General features: G+C 41.7%; 1 protein-coding gene across 1 annotated transcript; it reads left to right on the top strand.

Moving 5' to 3' along the window:
- The first annotated feature begins 1,424 nt into the window (after positions 1–1,424).
- On the top strand, positions 1,425–17,922 carry klhl41b (kelch-like family member 41b). The gene is made up of 6 exons (XM_060920110.1): positions 1,425–2,611; positions 9,341–9,498; positions 11,583–11,690; positions 13,746–13,931; positions 14,612–14,758; positions 17,663–17,922. The coding sequence occupies exons 1-6, from the start codon at positions 1,514–1,516 to the stop codon at positions 17,772–17,774; spliced, it is 1,809 nt and encodes a 602-aa protein (XP_060776093.1). The 5' UTR covers positions 1,425–1,513; the 3' UTR covers positions 17,775–17,922.
- Positions 17,923–18,540: the final 618 nt, after the last annotated feature.

Raw genomic sequence — 18,540 nt, 5'->3', positions numbered from 1 at the left:
ATGCCAAGGTATAGAATAGCTTTAGACATTTATTTAATTCTTCCTTGGACATTTCAGTTCTGTCATTTTCAAACTTCTTTGAGCTTTTGAAGCAGTCTAAAAAAAATTCAACAAATTTTAATGCTTAAAGATGAAGAATGTAAACAAACCGGCGAAATGACAGCAGCAATTTCTGAAAAATGAGATAATATTTCTTAAAAAATAAAAAAGATATGTTCTGATCATCAAATACTTTTATTCCATATTTTGTTGCTTTTTTTTGTATTTTTTGGGGTTTTGTTTTCTAGTAGAGTTTTTATTTCGTCCCCGGTTGGTTCAGCAACACACTCCACCATTTTGTTTTTCTCTACTCAAAGTATATCAGCTGATAGCCTAGTAGTAGAGTAGCCAATCAGAGCACATGACTGCTCATATCTGGTGAATGTGGAATACACAGTTCATTTCTGACTGATAACCTTTCCCCTATGATGAATTTTTTTTTATCCTGATGGGAGTGGTTTCATAAAGGATGACTCCACCCCCTTCTCCATGGCACGAGGGCCCTCTGAATGGTTTGACGAGGATGAAAGCGATGTAAATCATATGTTATGGCCTTCACATTCACCAGATCGCATCCCAATTAAACACTTGTGAGATTTTAGAGCTCTCAACCACTGTCATCAAAACACCAGCTGAGGGAATATCTTTTCGAAGAACGGTGTTCATCCATCAGATAAAATTGCAGAGACTTTGGAGCTTTTTCAGCAGCTCAGCATAACCAAATACCTTACTATCTCATGTTATGGTTGTTTGTTTTTTTCCTTTAATTTGTCATCTGTATTGATGATGTTGCTGATATCATTATTTTTTTTCATTATGTCACATCTACCTACTGGCATAAAACTTAAAAAAAGGAATGAGTAAAGAACACGTTATGTCCATAATGCAATTTTTACAGTTTTGTAAATCTTATTGTAGTGTCACTGACGGGTTACTGGGTGCCATTCAGAACCAAACCGATATAGAGAATATACGGTAATTTAAAGTTAAGGACATTAGGGTAAGTGTGCTAAGTGGAGCTGGAGCTGTAAGCTGTCATCTGTTGCAGCAGCTGTTTCTCATCACTGTCACTCTGACCTGAGAGGTGTTAGCATTCAAGACACACACACACACAAATAAAACGCACATTTACTCCACAAACTGCTGACAAAACCATTGCTGAATGTCCATACTCAGTATCATCCTCTCTGAGCTGAACGAATAAAGCTTCATTGTGTATTGGAGCCCTGGGAATCTCTGTGCAGCCTGATTTAAGTGACAGCTGCAGTTCAGAGGTGCTGGCACATTTGGCTGAAGGGGGTAGAACAGAGGGAGGGCACAGCTTAAATTTAGAACGAGCAGATTAAATAACAGCCTCTTCAGACCGGCAAGCTTTTCGCCACTCTGTCCTTTTCCTGTTGGGACGGTGTGGCAAGCAGGAGTGCAGCCACCATCTCCTCTCCTTTCCTTTTTTTTCTCCTTGTCCTCTGTGAGAATGGATCCCAAAGCCCTGCAGGAAGAGCTGCGTCTTTTCCAGAGTACTCTTCTCCAGGATGGCTTGAAGGAACTACTGAATGAGAACAAGTTTGTGGACTGCACTCTGAAGGTTGGTGACCGCTGCTTCCCATGCCACCGTCTCATTCTGGCCGCATGCAGCCCGTATTTCAGGGACATCTTCTTCTCTGAGGATGGCAAGGTCAAAGAAGACCTCAAAGAAGTGACCTTAGATGACGTGGACCCCAACATCCTGGACATGATCATCAAGTACCTTTACTCAGCCGAGATTGAGCTCACAGATGGAAACGTTCAGGAGATTTTTGCTCTTGCTAACCGTTTCCAGATCCCATCTGTGTTCACTGTGTGTGTAAACTACCTCCAGAAGAAGCTCTCCCTTTCTAACTGCCTTGCCATCTTCAGACTCGGACTCGTCCTCAATGTACCAAGGTTGGCCGTAGCTGCCCGTGACTACAGCGCTGACCGCTTTGAGAGCCTCGCCAAGGAAGAGGAGTTCCTTCAGCTGGCACCACATGAGCTCTTCGCCTTGATCGGTGCTGATGTCCTTAATGTGGAGAAAGAGGAAATGGTGTTCGAGGCACTCATGAAATGGGTGCGTGGTGACAAGGAGAAGCGAGCTAAGACCCTTGGTGATGCATTCGAGTGTATCCGTTTCCGTCTGCTGCCTGAAAAGTATTTCAAGGAGAAGGTGGAAACCGATGACATCATCAAGGCCGATCCTGATCTCCAGAAGAAACTGCAGGTCATCCGAAATGCCTTTAAGGGAAAGCTGCCTGAGAGAAAAAAGAAGGGGAAGAAGGAAGGAGAAGAGGATGATGAGGAAGAGCTTCTGCCAGGTTACCTGAATGATAATCAGAGATTAGGGATGTACAGACGCAATCTGATCCTAATGATCAATGACACAGCTGCAGTAGCGTATGATGTCGCAGAGAATGAGTGCTTCCTCACTGCTATGGCTGAGCAAGTGCCTAAAAACCATGTGAGCATTTGCACCAAGAAAAACGAGCTCTATGTCATCGGTGGCCTGTTTGTTGATGAGGACAACAAAGAGAATCCTCTTCAGTGCTACTTCTATCAGGTAGTTAATAATTTAAACACACATGAATATATGGATGGTTAATAGTATCCAGCTTCCAAAGTCCTCTCAAAGGATTGGTTCTGATTTACACAGTTACAACTAGCTAACTAACATTAGCTACTAGCTAACTTAGTTACTCTAAGCTAGACAACTAATATTAACTGCTAATTATCCAAGGTTTACTTTTACAACCATTATCTCATTAACAAGGGCAGCACAGTGGTGTAGTGGTTAGCGCTGTCGCCTCACAGCAAGAAGGTCCGGGTTCGAGCCCCGTGGCCGGCGAGGGCCTTTCTGTGTGGAGTTTGCATGTTCTCCCCGTGTCCGCGTGGGTTTCCTCCGGGTGCTCCGGTTTCCCCCACAGTCCAAAGACATGCAGGTTAGGTTAACTGGTGACTCTAAATTGACCGTAGGTGTGAATGTGAGTGTGAATGGTTGTCTGTGTCTATGTGTCAGCCCTGTGATGACCTGGCGACTTGTCCAGGGTGTACCCCGCCTTTCGCCCGTAGTCAGCTGGGATAGGCTCCAGCTTGCCTGCGACCCTGTAGAAGGATAAAGCGGCTAGAGATAATGAGATGAAATGAGATCTCATTAACAAATATTAACCACTATCTATCTTAGCTAACACTACTTAACTATCTTAATCACAAGCTATTTTAACTCACTTTATCTAGCTCATTGACATCAGTGACTAGCAAACTGAATGTAATTCTTCTAGGTAGGTTGGGACACTGAAGGATGGAGACAGGCGGGATAATTTGCTCGAACGTTTATTTTCACTTTACGTTTTTCAGCTTATTTTTATTAGTACACACACACACACACACAGGCATAAATGCAAACAGCTCTGTGCTGGATCTCCCTCTGGGCTCTTTCTCTCCCCCTTTTAAGCCCTTTGTCATCATACACACTCATCAGCGTTGCTCACATTCAGGTGTGATCACTTTTGCCACTTACCTCCCTTGGCCTCATTCTCCATTCACAGACGCTTGACCATGCCCCCACTTCCACATACCTCCACCACCCATCTCAGGCCAGAGAGCCGTCCAGTCTGCAGCTGACTCCCCTCTGCAGGAAAGGAAATCTGCCATAACCATCTGTGCCCCCAGCCTCGAACTTCAAGGGTTGAAGAGCCAGATACCAACGAGTGATCCATGTGTTAGCATCCTTCATGCAGGATGTGATCCAAGCAGAGGGTGAAAGGGTGTCCTAGCAGGTAGTACCAGAGGGTGAGAATCCCCACTTGATGGCTAGACATTCCTTGTTGATGGTGCTGTACTTAGTCTCTTGTACTGAGAGTTTCTGGTTGATGTACAGCACCAGGTGCTCCTCCCCCTCCACCACCTGGGACAAAACAGCCCCGATCCCCCTGTCTGACCCATCCACCTGCAAAATAAAATGGAAAGAAAAATCAGGGAAGTGTAACAGTGGTCTGTCACACAGTGCAGCCTTTACCTGAATGAAAGTCTGTTATCATGGCTCCATCCACTGGACCAGATCAGATTAAGGAGGCATATCTGCTGTGCCCTACCTTTATCCATTCGTTTAACCTCATAATCAATGTCCCCAACTCATCAAAGGGCCCTTGGAACTTGGCAAGTAATCTCAAAGCTTGCAATGTCAAAAGAGGAGCACGAATTAGCACGTCTTCTCTTCTGCGGATGCTGAACCTCCGTCGCCTTGACACTGTCCTCAGATGCAATCGTCTCCATTGGTTTGGACACATCCAATGCAGTAATTCTTGGATCAACAGATGTACTACCTTGGAAGTTGAAGGAGCGAACAACCATGGCCGACCTCAAAAAAGCTGGAAAGAATCTGTCCATGCTGACTTGAAGCTATGGAATATCACAGAGGAGGCAACTCATGACCGTGCTGAATGGAGAGCTCTGCTGAAGACTGCTAATCATACACACATCTGATGTGTCAACTGACTCAAAACAGATAGTGAGTGAGTGAGGGAGGGAGGGAGGCGTGCATAATAAAGCAAGCACCTTATCTCCCAGTGTGAATTCTCATAGGTACACACCATTGTTATACGGCTGGGATTGATGTTCTTGTGCCTGTCACAAATTCACCTGGGTTATGTGACAGAATGTGTTGAGTTTTGCCCGCAGGTCAAGAATGTATTGAATTTCATTTTTACTATTATAAGATCCCGCCTCCCAATTTTCAGCAACATCCTGATGATGTCCAGGATGCCATGAGATTTGTGGCTGTACATTAATTCAAATGAGGAGAACCCGATGGAGGCTTGCAGGACCTTTTGTCAAGCAAATAACAGGGGTTTGATCCATTTCTCCCAATTTCAAGTGTACTTGCCTTTCAAGGGAATTCCTGCTCCATGCGGCTCACCATAAACCCATAGCTGGACACTTGAGGCAGGATAAAACACTGAACAGTCTCATGGCTTGCTTCTATTGGCCAGACCAATAGATCAACAAACCACATTTACAAATCATGTTTTTAAATGTTTAGTTAAACCATTTGACCAAGCTGTCTGTCTGTGGGTGATAAATGATTGTATGGATTGATTTAACCCCCAGTAATTCATAGAGGTTGCAAAGTGTGCATGACATAAGCATAATGCCCTGATCAGTCAGGATTTCTTTCAAAATCCCAACTCGGGAGATAATTTTACACAGTGCCACTGCAACATTGCATGTGGAAATGTTGCACAGTGGCACGGTTTCTGGGTATCACGCTGCATAATCTACTAGGACTAAAATAAAGTGATGTCCCTGTGTAGTCTGATCTAATGTCCTGACAAGATCCATGCCAATTCTTTCAAAGGGGATCTTAATTTGGGATAGAGGGTGCAATGGCAGTTTTGGAGTGACCGGCAGGTTTACTAGTTGACATTCACAGCATATCACACACACACCACTTGTGAATGTCACTACAAATGCCTGGCCAATAGAAGCAAACCATGAGACTGTTCAGTGTTTTATCCTGCCCCAAGTGTGCATCCGTGGGTTTATGGTGAGCCTTATGGAACAGAAGTTCCCTATGGCTCTTTGGCACAAACAATTGGGTTGTCTCTTCCTGAGCCTGAGCATCCAGCATTACTTGATACAGCCTATCCTTAATAATTGAAAAATATGGATGGTTGAGCACAATGTGAGGCTGGAGAGTTTGATCATTGATTACTCTCACTTGGTCAAAAGCATATTTCAGGGTCTCATCACACAACTGCTCCACTGGGAAATCCCAGGGAACTGGATTTGGAGGGGTCAACTCCCACTTCCATGGTGCAGGGATGGGGGTGTGGGAAGGGGGGAGGGACAAGATGGGGGGGTGCCTGCCTGCCATCAGAAATGCCACCAGATGGTCCTCAGCCAAGTAGATCACATCCTTCAGTGACACCAGGCAGTGGCACTGGACCCACTCCGCCACTCCCCTGGCAACTGGGCAATGAACTGCTCCAGCACCACCTCATCAACGATTCCCTCAGTGTCACAATCTTCTGCCCTCGACCACCACTGGCAGGTGTTGCAGAGCTGCTGGGAGGATGCGAACAGCCAGCCAACCTCCTCCATGGTCAACATGCAGAACCACTGACATTGTTGCTCAGGGGTGCAGTCGGCATGCTGCAAGAAGGCTCATTTCAGTTCCAGGTACTCCAGCATGTTGTCAGTGGGTAGTTGCTGTGCTCCTCGCTGGGCCTCTCCAGACAGGAGTAGCAGTAGCCGAGTCACTCGCTGCTCTTCCAGACATTCTCACACCTCTGTGGCTTGCTCAAAGACTTCCAAGAAGGCCTCTAGATTGTCTCGAGGCCTCATTTTGGTGAGGGTGAGCTGGGGGAAGCCCCTGACCACCACAAGGACTGCTGCTGGGGTACCCAGCCATGCAATCAGGCTCAGGAGCGCCTGCTGATAGTCCTGCTGAGCCTGGAGCAGTGCTTGGAAGCACTGCTCCTACTCCATGCACATGGTAACGAGCACTTGGTGTTGGTTTTGGTGCATGGTGGCAAGGGCATAGACCAGGTCCTTGAAGGGCAAGGACTCCATGATGGCACTTCAGTTTCAGTCTCCCAAGTTTTGGCACAAGTGCAATGCTCCATGGTAGATTGGGACACTGAAGGATGGAGACATTGCTCTGACTTTTTTATTTTCACTTTATGCTTTTCAGCTTATTTTTATTACTTTGATTATCTACACACACACACACACACACACACACACACACACACACACACACACACGCACACATGCAAACAGCTCTGTGCTGGATTTTTCTCTTCACCTTTTAAGCCAGGGGTGTCCAAACTGATCCATGAAGGGCCATGTGGCCGCAGGTTTTCATTCCAGCCATGCAGCAGCACACCTGACTTGGCTCATTCAATCAACTGAACTGTCTTCACACAGTCAAATACTTGCAGCCACACTCACCCTTGATTAAAGGGTGGGTGTGTCAGTTGATTGAATAAGCCAAATCAGGTGTGCTGCTGCATGACTGGAATGAAAACCTGCAGCCACACGGCCCTTCATGGATCAGTTTGGACACCCCTGTTTTAAGCCCTTGGCCATCACTCAAAAAGAGGAAACGCACACACGCTCATCAGATTTGCTCAAATTCAGGTGTGATTGCTTTTGCCATGCACCTCCCTTGGCCTCACTCTCCATTCACAAACACACACTCAACCACGCCCCAGCCAACACACTTAAGTTAGCTAACTAATTAATCATACCTACGAACGATCTTAACTGACATTAGATATTAGACAGCTAAGCTATTTTTAGGTAGGTAACTAATATTAATTGCAATCTAACTTAACTCTTGCTATCCAAGTAACATAATACCAACTAAGAGACCAACTTGTAGTTAGCTATCATGGCTAATATCTTCTAACTAGCCAACATTAACTAACATCTAGCTAAATTAGATATAGCTAGCTCATTAACATTAATAACTAGCCAATTCAGCTACCTAAGCAACATTTACTGAAATATTAAGTTGTAGATAGCTACAAAAGGCTTGAAGTCATGCCTTTTCCTATTAGTGTCATTGTAGTTACTAAAAAATATGCTTGAAGATGAATAATTGCATAGAAAGCAAGCAAATGATTAAATTATTAAAAAATTAAAGAAATGTTTTCTGAAGATAACAGTATCTTGCAGTATCTTGAACATTAATAAGAGTAATGTTATGTTATCCAAAATATTCTACCTTTCTATTTCAGCACACTAGCAAAAGGCTAATTTGCACGGTTTTAAAGTTGAGAAGTAGAGGAAAGTTTGTATACATGCTCATGCTCATAGTAGAAGACATTTCATTCAACTAATAACTAAGTAGTATCAAATATATTCCTTTATTGATCCCTATGGAGGGAAATTCAGAAGTTACAGCAGCTCAAGTACCGAGTAAAATATAAATAATTATTATACATACAGGACACTTTTTCGATGGAATAAAAACATGTATTCTATTCCTTTCTACCAGGTTTCATTCATTTGGTTTGATAACACGCGATATTGTTATCATATCGCTTATCCGACTTGTATTACATCACTCTACCAAATGGAGAATAAGCGTGCAATATTGTTACGATATTGCACATTTTCAAGACAACATGACGTCAAACGTCAGAGACATAAAACTTCCATGTGAGCGAGCGAGCGACTGTGACAATTTGTAAACAAACATGGCCACCAGGTTTGCTTCATTAAAAATGGAAGATTTAAAGAATTTTGGCTGCCAGGTAGCTTCGTTGTGTGTAGCTGTCGATGTTGATTTTAAAAGTAATGAAGTAAATTACACAAAGAACTGAATGCTTAAGTCTGAGTGAAAAATACTGTGGCGAGCGTGTGTGGAAGAAGAGTCTGGAGACAGAAATCTTAGTTTCTCAGTTGTTAGCTTGTGTTACTAGCTCTCAATAGCACTGGCTTGACTGCACTAGTGTTGGCCTTCGCTAACACTATTGATGAACGCTACACCGGCTGGAAGATAACTGGACTGCTGCACTAACAGCACTGAGTCGCGAGTAAGCTAGCGTTGGTCTTCGCTAACACTACTGCTCAAAGCTATACTGGCTGGAAGATAACTGGACTGCAGCATTAACAGCACTGAGTCGCGGGTAAGCTAGCACTGACCTTTGAGAATGCTGATATAAAGAAAGTGTGTATGTATAATAATAATAATAATATTGACTGGCTTTTTTTCGTGGTACAGCAGATATATTCCATTCAGCTACTCATCTTTGACTTGTTCAATATCATGCTAGCTGAATGGAATATATCTGATATACCACGAAAAAACCCAGCCAATATTACTTAAATGTAGATGAAGTTTTTTAAAAAAGAGAATAGAACTAAATAAGGACAATTGTGCACAAAAGACAGCAACAAACAACAGGAATTGGTAGTGGCACTACATTCACTAGTGGTGTAGAGTCATATAAAATGACACAAGTGAAGTGAGGGAGCAGTAGCTATTCTGAAATGTAATTGGTGGAACAGGAAGCAATAATAGTGTAATGTATGATAAGGTACATGATATTAGTGCAGATAAAAAATATCTTGTTATAACAATAAACTTTTCATGTTATTGCCTGATACTGAGCCGTTGTTTTTTGTTTTTTTCTGGTATGGCACGAAGACACTTCTGTAGTATATAGGCATTACTCCAAAGGGAAAAACTGTACTTTCTTTGACTATATGCAAGTTAAAATTGAAAATAAAATATTAAATATTAAACATGTGATTATCATGGCATGTCTTTATTTTGTAGCTGGATGCTCTTGCATCTGATTGGATAGCACTACCCCCCATGCCGAGTCCCCGCTGTCTCTTCGGCTTAGGGGAAAATGGGAATCTGATTTTTGCTGTTGCTGGAAAAGATCTGCAGACCAATGAATCACTCGACTCAGTCATGTGTTACGACACCGAGTGAGTTTCAGAGCTTTATTCTTCAGATACAGTACTGTGCAAAAGTCTTAGCCCCCATATATTTTTTTCATACAAAATTTGGTATAGGTTTCTATTTTAAGAGTTCTACATTATTGACTCAAAACATGAGAAAAAACATTTTAGAGTTCCAAACATTGTTTTTTTTTCCAGCACAAAATTAAACATTACAGAAAAAAAAGATCGTATCTGAGCAGCATAGTCCATAAGAGAGCACTTTTCAGATTAAAAAAAGAAAACATCATGAAGGCTACTGGGTTTTGATACAAAATGAAGAAGTGAGTATGACAGTCAAAGTGTCCAGAAGAACTGTGGCTGGTTCTGTAAGATGCTCAGTAAAACCTACAGCTCATTTCCTTATTAAACTGCACTCATTGTACCTCAGAGTACTAATTTTCTTTTAAAGCAAAGAGTCGTCTCACACCAAATACTGACTTCGATTCATTTATTATGGCTTACTGATTACTGTTTATATTATTTTTTGTAATGTTGAAACATTGCATTTCATTACTTTTAAGGCATTTTTGGTTGACAGCATTTCTTTACATGTGTCTAAGACTTTGGCACAGGACTGTAGATAGATAGATACAACACCGATTCCAAAAAAGTCGGGACAAAGTACAAATTGTAAATAAAAACGGAATGCAATAATTTACAAATCTCAAAAACTGATATTGTATTCACAATAGAGCATAGACAACATATCAAATGTCGAAAGTGAGACATTTTGAAATTTCATGCCAAATATTGGCTCATTTGAAATTTCATGACAGCAACACATCTGAAAAAAGTTGGGACAGGGGCAATAAGAGGCTGGAAAAGTTAAAGGTACAAAAAAGGAACAGCTGGAGGACCAAATTGCAACTCATTAGGTCAATTGGCAATAGGTCATTAACATGACTGGGTATAAAAAGAGCATCTTGGAGTGGCAGCAGCTCTCAGAAGTAAAGATTGGAAGAGGATCACCAATCCCCCTAATTCTGTGCCGACAAATAGTGGAGCAATATCAGAAAGGAGTTCGACAGTGTAAAATTGCAAAGAGTTTGAACATATCATCATCTACAGTGCATAATATCATCAAAAGATTCAGAGAATCTGGAAGAATCTCTGTGCCTAAGGGTCAAGGCCGGAAAACCATACTGGGTGCCCGTGATCTTCGGGCCCTTAGACGGCACTGCATCACATACAGGCATGCTTCTGTATTGGAAATCACAAAATGGGCTCAGGAATATTTCCAGAGAACATTATCTGTGAACACAATTCACCGTGCCATCCGCCGTTGCCAGCTAAAACTCTATAGTTCAAAGAAGAAGTCATATCTAAACATGATCCAGAAGCGCAGACGTCTTCTCTAGGCCAAGGCTCATTTAAAATGGACTGTGGCAAAGTGGAAAACTGTTCTGTGGTCAGACTAATCAAAATTTGAAGTTCTTTATGGAAATCAGGGACGCTGTGTCATTCGGACTAAAGAGGAGAAGGACGACCCAAGTTGTTATCAGCGCTCAGTTCAGAAGCCTGCATCTCTGATGGTATGGGGTTGCATTAGTGTGTGTGGCATGGGCAGCTTACACATCTGGAAAGACACCATCAATGCTGAAAGGTATATCCAGGTTCTAGAGCAACATATGCTCCCATCCAGACGACGTCGATTTCAGGGAAAACCTTGCATTTTCCAACATGGCAATGCCAAACCACATACTGCATCAATTACAGCATCATGGCTGCGTAGAAGAAGGGTCCAGGTACTGAACTGGCCAGCTTGTCCCAACTTTTTTGAGATGTGTTGTTGTCATGAAATTTAAAATCACCTAATTTTTCTCTTTAAATGATACATTTTCTCAGTTTAAACATTTGACATGTCATCTATGTTCTATTCTGAATAAAATATGGAATTTTTAAACTTCCACATCATTGCATTCCATTTTTATTTACAATTTGTACTTTGTCCCAATTTTTTTGGAATCGGGGTTGTAGATAATTCAATATACAGACAGACAGAAAAATAAACTGACAGACAGACAGATATGACAAGGCAAAGGTAATCACACCCTGATCTCCCTTTACAGGAAGATGAAATGGAGCGAGACGAAAAAACTTCCACTGCGCATCCACGGCCACTCAGTGGTCTCGCACAATGGCCTGGTCTACTGTATCGGGGGCAAGACAGACGACAAGTGAGTGTGTGTGTGGGTGTGTGAGTGTATGTTTTGTACCATACATCTCCTTACAAAATCTTAAACATATCAACATACTTTTTGTTCTCATATATATATATATATATATATATATATATATATATATATATACACATACATACATACATACATACAGTGGTGTTTGAAAGTTTGTGAACCCTTTAGAATTTTCTATATTTCTGCATAAATATGACCTAAAACATCATCAGATTTTCACACAAGTTCTAAAAGTAGATAAAGAGAGCCCAGTTAAACAAATGAGATAAAATATAAAACTTGGTAATTTATTTATTGAGGAAAATGATCCAATATTACATATCTGTGAGTGGCAAAAGTATGTGAACCTCTAGGATTAGCAGTTAATTTGAAGGTGAAATTAGAGTCAGGTGTTTTCAATCAATGGGATGACAATCAGGTGTGAGTGGGCACCCTGTTTTATTTAAAGAACAGGGATCTCTCAAAGTCTGATCTTCACAACACATGTTTGTGGAAGTGTATCATGGCACGAACAAAGGAGATTTCTGAGGATCTCAGAAAAAGCATTGCTGATGCTCATCAGGCTAGAAAAGTTTACAAAACCATCTCTAAAGAGTTTGGACTCCACCAATCCACAGTCAGACAGATTGTGTACAAATGGAGGAAATTCAAGACCATTGTTTCCCTCCCCAGGAGTGGTCAACCAACAAAGATCACTCCAAGAGCAAGGTGTGTAATAGTCAGCGAGGTCACAAAGGACCCCAAGTTAATGTCTAAGCAACTGAAGGCCTCTCTCACATTGGCTAATGTTAATGTTCATGAGTCCACCATCAGGAGAACACTGAACAACAATGGTGTGCATGGCAGGGTTGCAAGGAGAAAGCCACTGCTCTCCAAAAAGAACATTGCTGCTCGTCTGCGGTTTGCTAAAGATCATGTGGACAAGCCAGAAGGCTATTGGAAAAATGTTTTGTGGATGGATGAGACCAAAATAGAACTTTTTGGTTTAAATGAGAAGCGTTATGTTTGGAGAAAGGAAAACACTGCATTCCAGCATAAGAACCTTATCCCATCTGTAAAACATGGTGGTGGTAGTATCATGGTTTGGGCCTGTTTTGCTGCATCTGGGCCAGGACAGCTTGCCATCATTGATGGAACAATGAATTCTGAATTATACCAGCGAATTCTAAAGGAAAATGTCAGGACATCTGTCCATGAACTGAATCTCAAGAGAAGGTGGGTCATGCAGCAAAACAATGACCCTAAGCACACAAGTCGTTCTACCAAAGAATGGTTAAAGAAGAATAAAGTTAATGTTTTGGAATGGCCAAGTCAAAGTCCTGACCTTAATCCAATGGAAATGTTGTGGAAGGACCCGAAGTGAGCAGTTCATGTGCGGAAACCCACCAACATCCCAGAGTTGAAGCTGTTCTGTATGGAGGAATGGGCTAAAATTCCTCCAAGCCGGCGTGCAGGACTGATCAACAGTTACTGGAAATGTTTAGTTGCAGTTATTGCTGCACAAGGGGGTCACACCAGATACTGAAAGCAAAGGTTCACATACTTTTGCCACTCACAGATATGTAATATTGGATCATTTTCCTCAATAAATAAATGACCAAGTATAATATTTTTGTCTCATTTGTTTAACTGGGTTCTCTTTATCTACTTTTAGGACTTGTGTGAAAATCAGATGATGTTTTAGGTCATACTTATACAGAAATATAGAAAATTCTAAAGGGTTCACAAACTTCCAAGCACCACTATGTGTGTGTGTGTCTCTCTCTCATTATATATATATATATATATAAACTTAGATGATGTGTAATGTCCACCATACAAGTCCCTGTGGACGTTGTTACCATAGAAACGATAATTTATTACACTGACGGCATTAGTACGTATATTTAATCTGCCTTACATTCAGAACTACATCGCAGCCATGCAGTTATAGCGTATGAACCAAATTACCTGCTCTGTGGTGTCAAATAACACTAATGGAGGGCGATTTATGATGACAGTGTAAAGATGATGTTCCTTTCTGTCTCTCTCTTTCAGTAAAGCAATAAACAAGCTGTTTGTGTATAACCACAAACAGTCTGAATGGAGGGAGCTGGCCGGTATGAAAACCCCCAGAGCTATGTTTGGAGCTGTGGTGCACAATGGCAAAATTATCGTCACCGGAGGTGTTAACGAAGAGGGACTGACCGCCGCCTCGGAGATCTACGACTTCACCACTAACAAGTACATAAGACAGGATTATAACTGCTGTAAATATACACTCACTGACTCCTTTATTAAGAACACCCATCCATCCACCTGCTGTTTGATGCAGTTCTCTAATCAGCCGATCCTTTGACAGCAGCACGACACATCAAGTCATACAGATACAAATCAAGAGCTTCAGTTAATGTTCACAATATCCAAACATCAGAATGGGAAAAATTGTGATCTCAAAGTGTGATTTTCTTTCACTGTGGTCTGGGTGTTGGTTTGAGCCAGATGGACTTGGTTTGAGTATTTCAGAACCTGCTGATCTCCTGGGGTTTTCACACACAACGGTCTCTGGAGTTTACACAGAATGGTGCGAAAAACAAAAAACAAACAGTCAGTGAGTGAGTGAGTGAGCGACAGTTCTGTGGGTCGAAACAAATGCCTTGTTGATAAGAGAGGTCAGAGGAAAAATGGCCAATTGGTTTGAGCTTTTTTGCCAGGAAGGACATAGTAACTCATAGCAACTCTTTACAACTGTGGTGAGCAGAAAAGCGTCTCAGCATGCAACAGAAAACAGAAGGCCACATTGGGTTCCACTCCTGCAGCCAAGAACATGAACCTTAGAATCAAGAACAGGTTCCTATTAAAGTGGTGAGTGGATGTGAGTAAGTCATAAATATTACTACTGCATATCTTGATTTTTTTTTTAGGTGGGACATGTTCACTGAGTTCCCGCAGGAACGCAGCTCTGTGAACCTGATGAGTAGCGATGGGAATCTCTACGCCGTTGGAGGCTTCGCCATCGTAGAGCTGGAGAACAAAGAAGTCGGACCTTCAGAGATCACTGATGTTTGGCAGTATGTTTTTCTTTTTTTTCTGAAAATGCACATTGGAGTTATTCTAGTGTGATAAAAATGTCACTGTGATTAAAGTGATGGGATTTATTGTGTCATGCTGGAGCACTTTAGGAAATAAGTCTGGGTTCGGAATACATATCGCCATCTCTCTCTCTCTCTGAAATATTTAGCAGTTATTCCACAAAATCGAGTCGTACATGAGCTGATAACTGACGAGGTGCATAGCACTGAGTTGGCTATAAGCTATGTACAACAAGATTGACTGGAATAACTGTTTTATTCTATCCACATTCACTGGATTTTGAGAAACAGAGCGTTTTTATTTTGATTTTTTGCAAATTCGATAAGTAAAAACTTTATACAAAACGTCCCACAAAATAATTTCTGCTTAGAATGTAAACAAACCAGTGAAATGACAGGAGCAATTTGTGAAAAATGCTATAATAATAATTTCTGAAAAAAATGTTCTTACCATCAAATACTTTCATTCCATATTTTGTTGCTTTTTTTGTATTTTGGGGGTTTTGTTTTCAAGTAGAGTATTTATTTCGTCCTTGGTTGGTTCAGCAACACACTCCGCCATTTTGTTTTTCTCTACTCACAGTACATGAGCTGATAGCCTTGTAGCTGAGTAGCCAATCAGAGCATGCGATTGCTCATATCCAGTGAATGTGGACAGAATAATAATAGCTAGTCTTCAGTAGTTCTCCACATTGTCCCATTTTCTTTTGGTTCTTTTGGGAATGAAGTGTTCCATATTGGAATCCTGGTTAACGAACCAGTTGCTAGTTGGCATCACGTGAATTTAACTGTTTACTTTCAACAGCATTAAATAAACCATCCATCCATTTTGGCATATGACTACAGTGACGTGGCCACTCTGACAGCTTCAGCCATCAAAGTGTCTTGGGAACATTACAGTCGTGGTTTCCTGTTGCCTTCTACTGGATTATTGTAGAAGTTTTCTCCTCTAAACCATTCACACTCACGCCTATGGACAATTTAGAGCCACCAGTTAACCTAACCTGCATGTCTTTGGACTGTGGGGGAAACCGGAGCACCCGGAGGAAACCCACGCGGACACGGGGAGAACATGCAAACTCCACACAGAAAGGCCCTCGCCGGCCACGGGGCTCGAACCCAGAACCTTCTTGCTGTGAGGCGACAGTGCTAACCACTACACCACCGTGCCGCCCCCATTAAATACTTAATTAGATTGGGAAACATATGAGAGTTCTACATTATGATGTGGTCGTTTAAATATTAACCCTATCTCACGCCTCAATTTCTTGACAGTTTGAATACCTCAGATTTAAGTAAATGTTACAAACTTACAGTTTTCATGTACAAAGGATTTTGCGACATAAAACCCAGGCTGGATGTATTTTTCACCTCAGTGTTCCTGTTGTCTTTTAAAAAGGACATGGCAACGGATCAACGTACACTACCGTTCAAAAGTTTGGGGTCACTTTGAAATGTCCTTATTTTTGAAAGAAAAGCACTGTTCTTTTCAATGAAGATCACTTTAAACTAATCAGAAATCCACTCTATACATTGCTAATGTGCTAAATGACTATTCTAGCTGCAAATGTCTGGTTTTTGGTGCAATATCTCCATAGGTGTATAGAGGCCCATTTCCAGCAACTCTCACTCCAGTGTTCTAATGGTACAATGTGTTTGCTCATTGCCTCAGAAGGCTAATGGATGATTAGAAAACCCTTGTACAATCATGTTAGCACAGCTGAAAACAGTTCAGCTCTTTAGAGAAGCTATAAAACTGACCTTCCTTTGAGCAGATTGAGGGCCCGTTTACACGAGGACGCTGTCGGGTAAAAACGACTAAATATTTTATCGGAAGTGCCTTTCGTCTACACGGGGACGGCGTTTCCGAGGCTGAAAAATGAAAAAAATTGAAAACGCCTTCCAGAGTGGATAAGTTAAAAACAGCCCCCATTGCATATCCGTCTAAACTACCCAATACGCGAAACTCTGCTCGGATCTGCTCACGTCGGGTACGCGTTTACGTCATACATATGTCATATACTGTACATGCCAGCCCGGGAAGTAAGAAAGTAAGTAAAAAAGTAAGAGCATGTCTGATTACATCGATCCAACGGACCTTCAAGCTGCTCTGGCAGCTTTAATAAACGTCCAGGAGTCCTTCGAACATCTATACCGAATCTGCACACATACCGTTAATGAACAGAGGCGGGTATAGTATGCTCTTACTTTTTTACTTACTTTCTTACTTACCATAGCCAGAGTAGTCAAAGTTTTCGCGGCGCAGATGTGCAGATCAGACAAGACGGAAGACGTTGCGCATGCGTGCAGACATAGCGGAGGTCTTTCACAGCGCCACCTAGCCGCCTGGCATGCACATCCAATTGAATTCCACACATTTATGCGTCACCGTATAGACGCAGATTTCCTCCTTGAAAACGGTCGTGTAGACGCGGAAAAAAGTGAGAACGAAAACGGACTTTTGCGTTTTTGTTTCAGACCGTCCCCGTGTAAAGTGGGCCTGAGTTTCTGGAGCATCACATTTGTGGGGTCGATTAAATGCTCAAAATGGCCAGAAAAATGTCTTGACTATATTTCCTATTCATTTTACAACTTATGGTGGTAAATAAAAGTGTGACTTTTCATGGAAAACACAAAATTGTCTGGGTGACCCCAAACTTTTGAACGGTAGTGTACATCTGAGGTCTATCGTGATATTTAATTGAAACCTACATCAATTTTTTTTTTTTTTTGGCACAAAGAAAACCATGACTAACATTGGGGGATGAGAATGCATTCCAAACAGCACTGTGATCTCATGTTTGTGCATTAAATCATTCGTTTGTGTGTGTGTGTGTGTGTGTGTGTGTGTGTGTGTGTGTGTGTGTGTGTGTGTGTGCGCAGATACGAGGAGGACAAGAAGCAGTGGAGTGGTATGCTAAGAGAGATGCGTTATGCATCTGGAGCCTCGTGTGTAGCGATGCGCCTCAACGCTGCCAGGATGCCCAAACTCTAAACACAGCCTTCCCAAGTGTTGCTTCCTGTCCAGATGCCCTTCGACCCCCAGTACCCAGCTCTGTGCATGGGGTCAAAGGGCATCTTCATGATTATTCACTTACTCAAGAAGAAACTAAACAGTTGAGTAATAAATGTGTGTTTATATATTTTTGACTATGGCTTTATCTCAAATCGCATACTTTTAGTTGTACTATGAGTACTGTGAGGAAACTATTGATTAATACCTGGATGATCTTCTAGAACCTGGATTGTTGGAAGCATCTTGCACTTATGAGTCACATCCTACATTACGCAGCAGAGGGAGCAGAGCTTTCAGAGGCTATTCCAGTTTGAAATGTTTAACACTGCAGGTACAAATTAGAAGAGGAAGGTTTACAGCAGGCATTTTGGATTGTTAAATGGATAGATGTTGCCATAGAGGCTTTTCTGACATGATGTGACATTTAGTGTGTTTGAGATGTTACTGTTCAACAAACATCCAGGCACTAGGTAGTCAAATACGTAGTGTATCGGGTAAGAATGGAGTCCATAGTACGCAATTTGAGACGGATCCCATGCCTGGATTTAGGATACATGTTAAATATTCAGCTTTATAAGACTTCATTACTTCACGCAGATCTTAAACTTTATTATTTTATTATTCTGAATAATGTCAACAACAGACATGGCCAGGTTCTACAGCTTTTTTTTTTTCTTTCTTTTGTAATTTAAACAATTAAACATTTTTAAAACATATGTCTGGTGTCCTCAAGAGATCATTGCAG

The sequence above is a fragment of the Neoarius graeffei genome, chromosome 4, assembly GCF_027579695.1.
Source record: "Neoarius graeffei isolate fNeoGra1 chromosome 4, fNeoGra1.pri, whole genome shotgun sequence".
NCBI classification, from domain to species: domain Eukaryota; kingdom Metazoa; phylum Chordata; class Actinopteri; order Siluriformes; family Ariidae; genus Neoarius; species Neoarius graeffei.
Note: the sequence above shows the minus strand (reverse complement) of the source record. Positions and strands in the feature narration are given on the sequence as shown.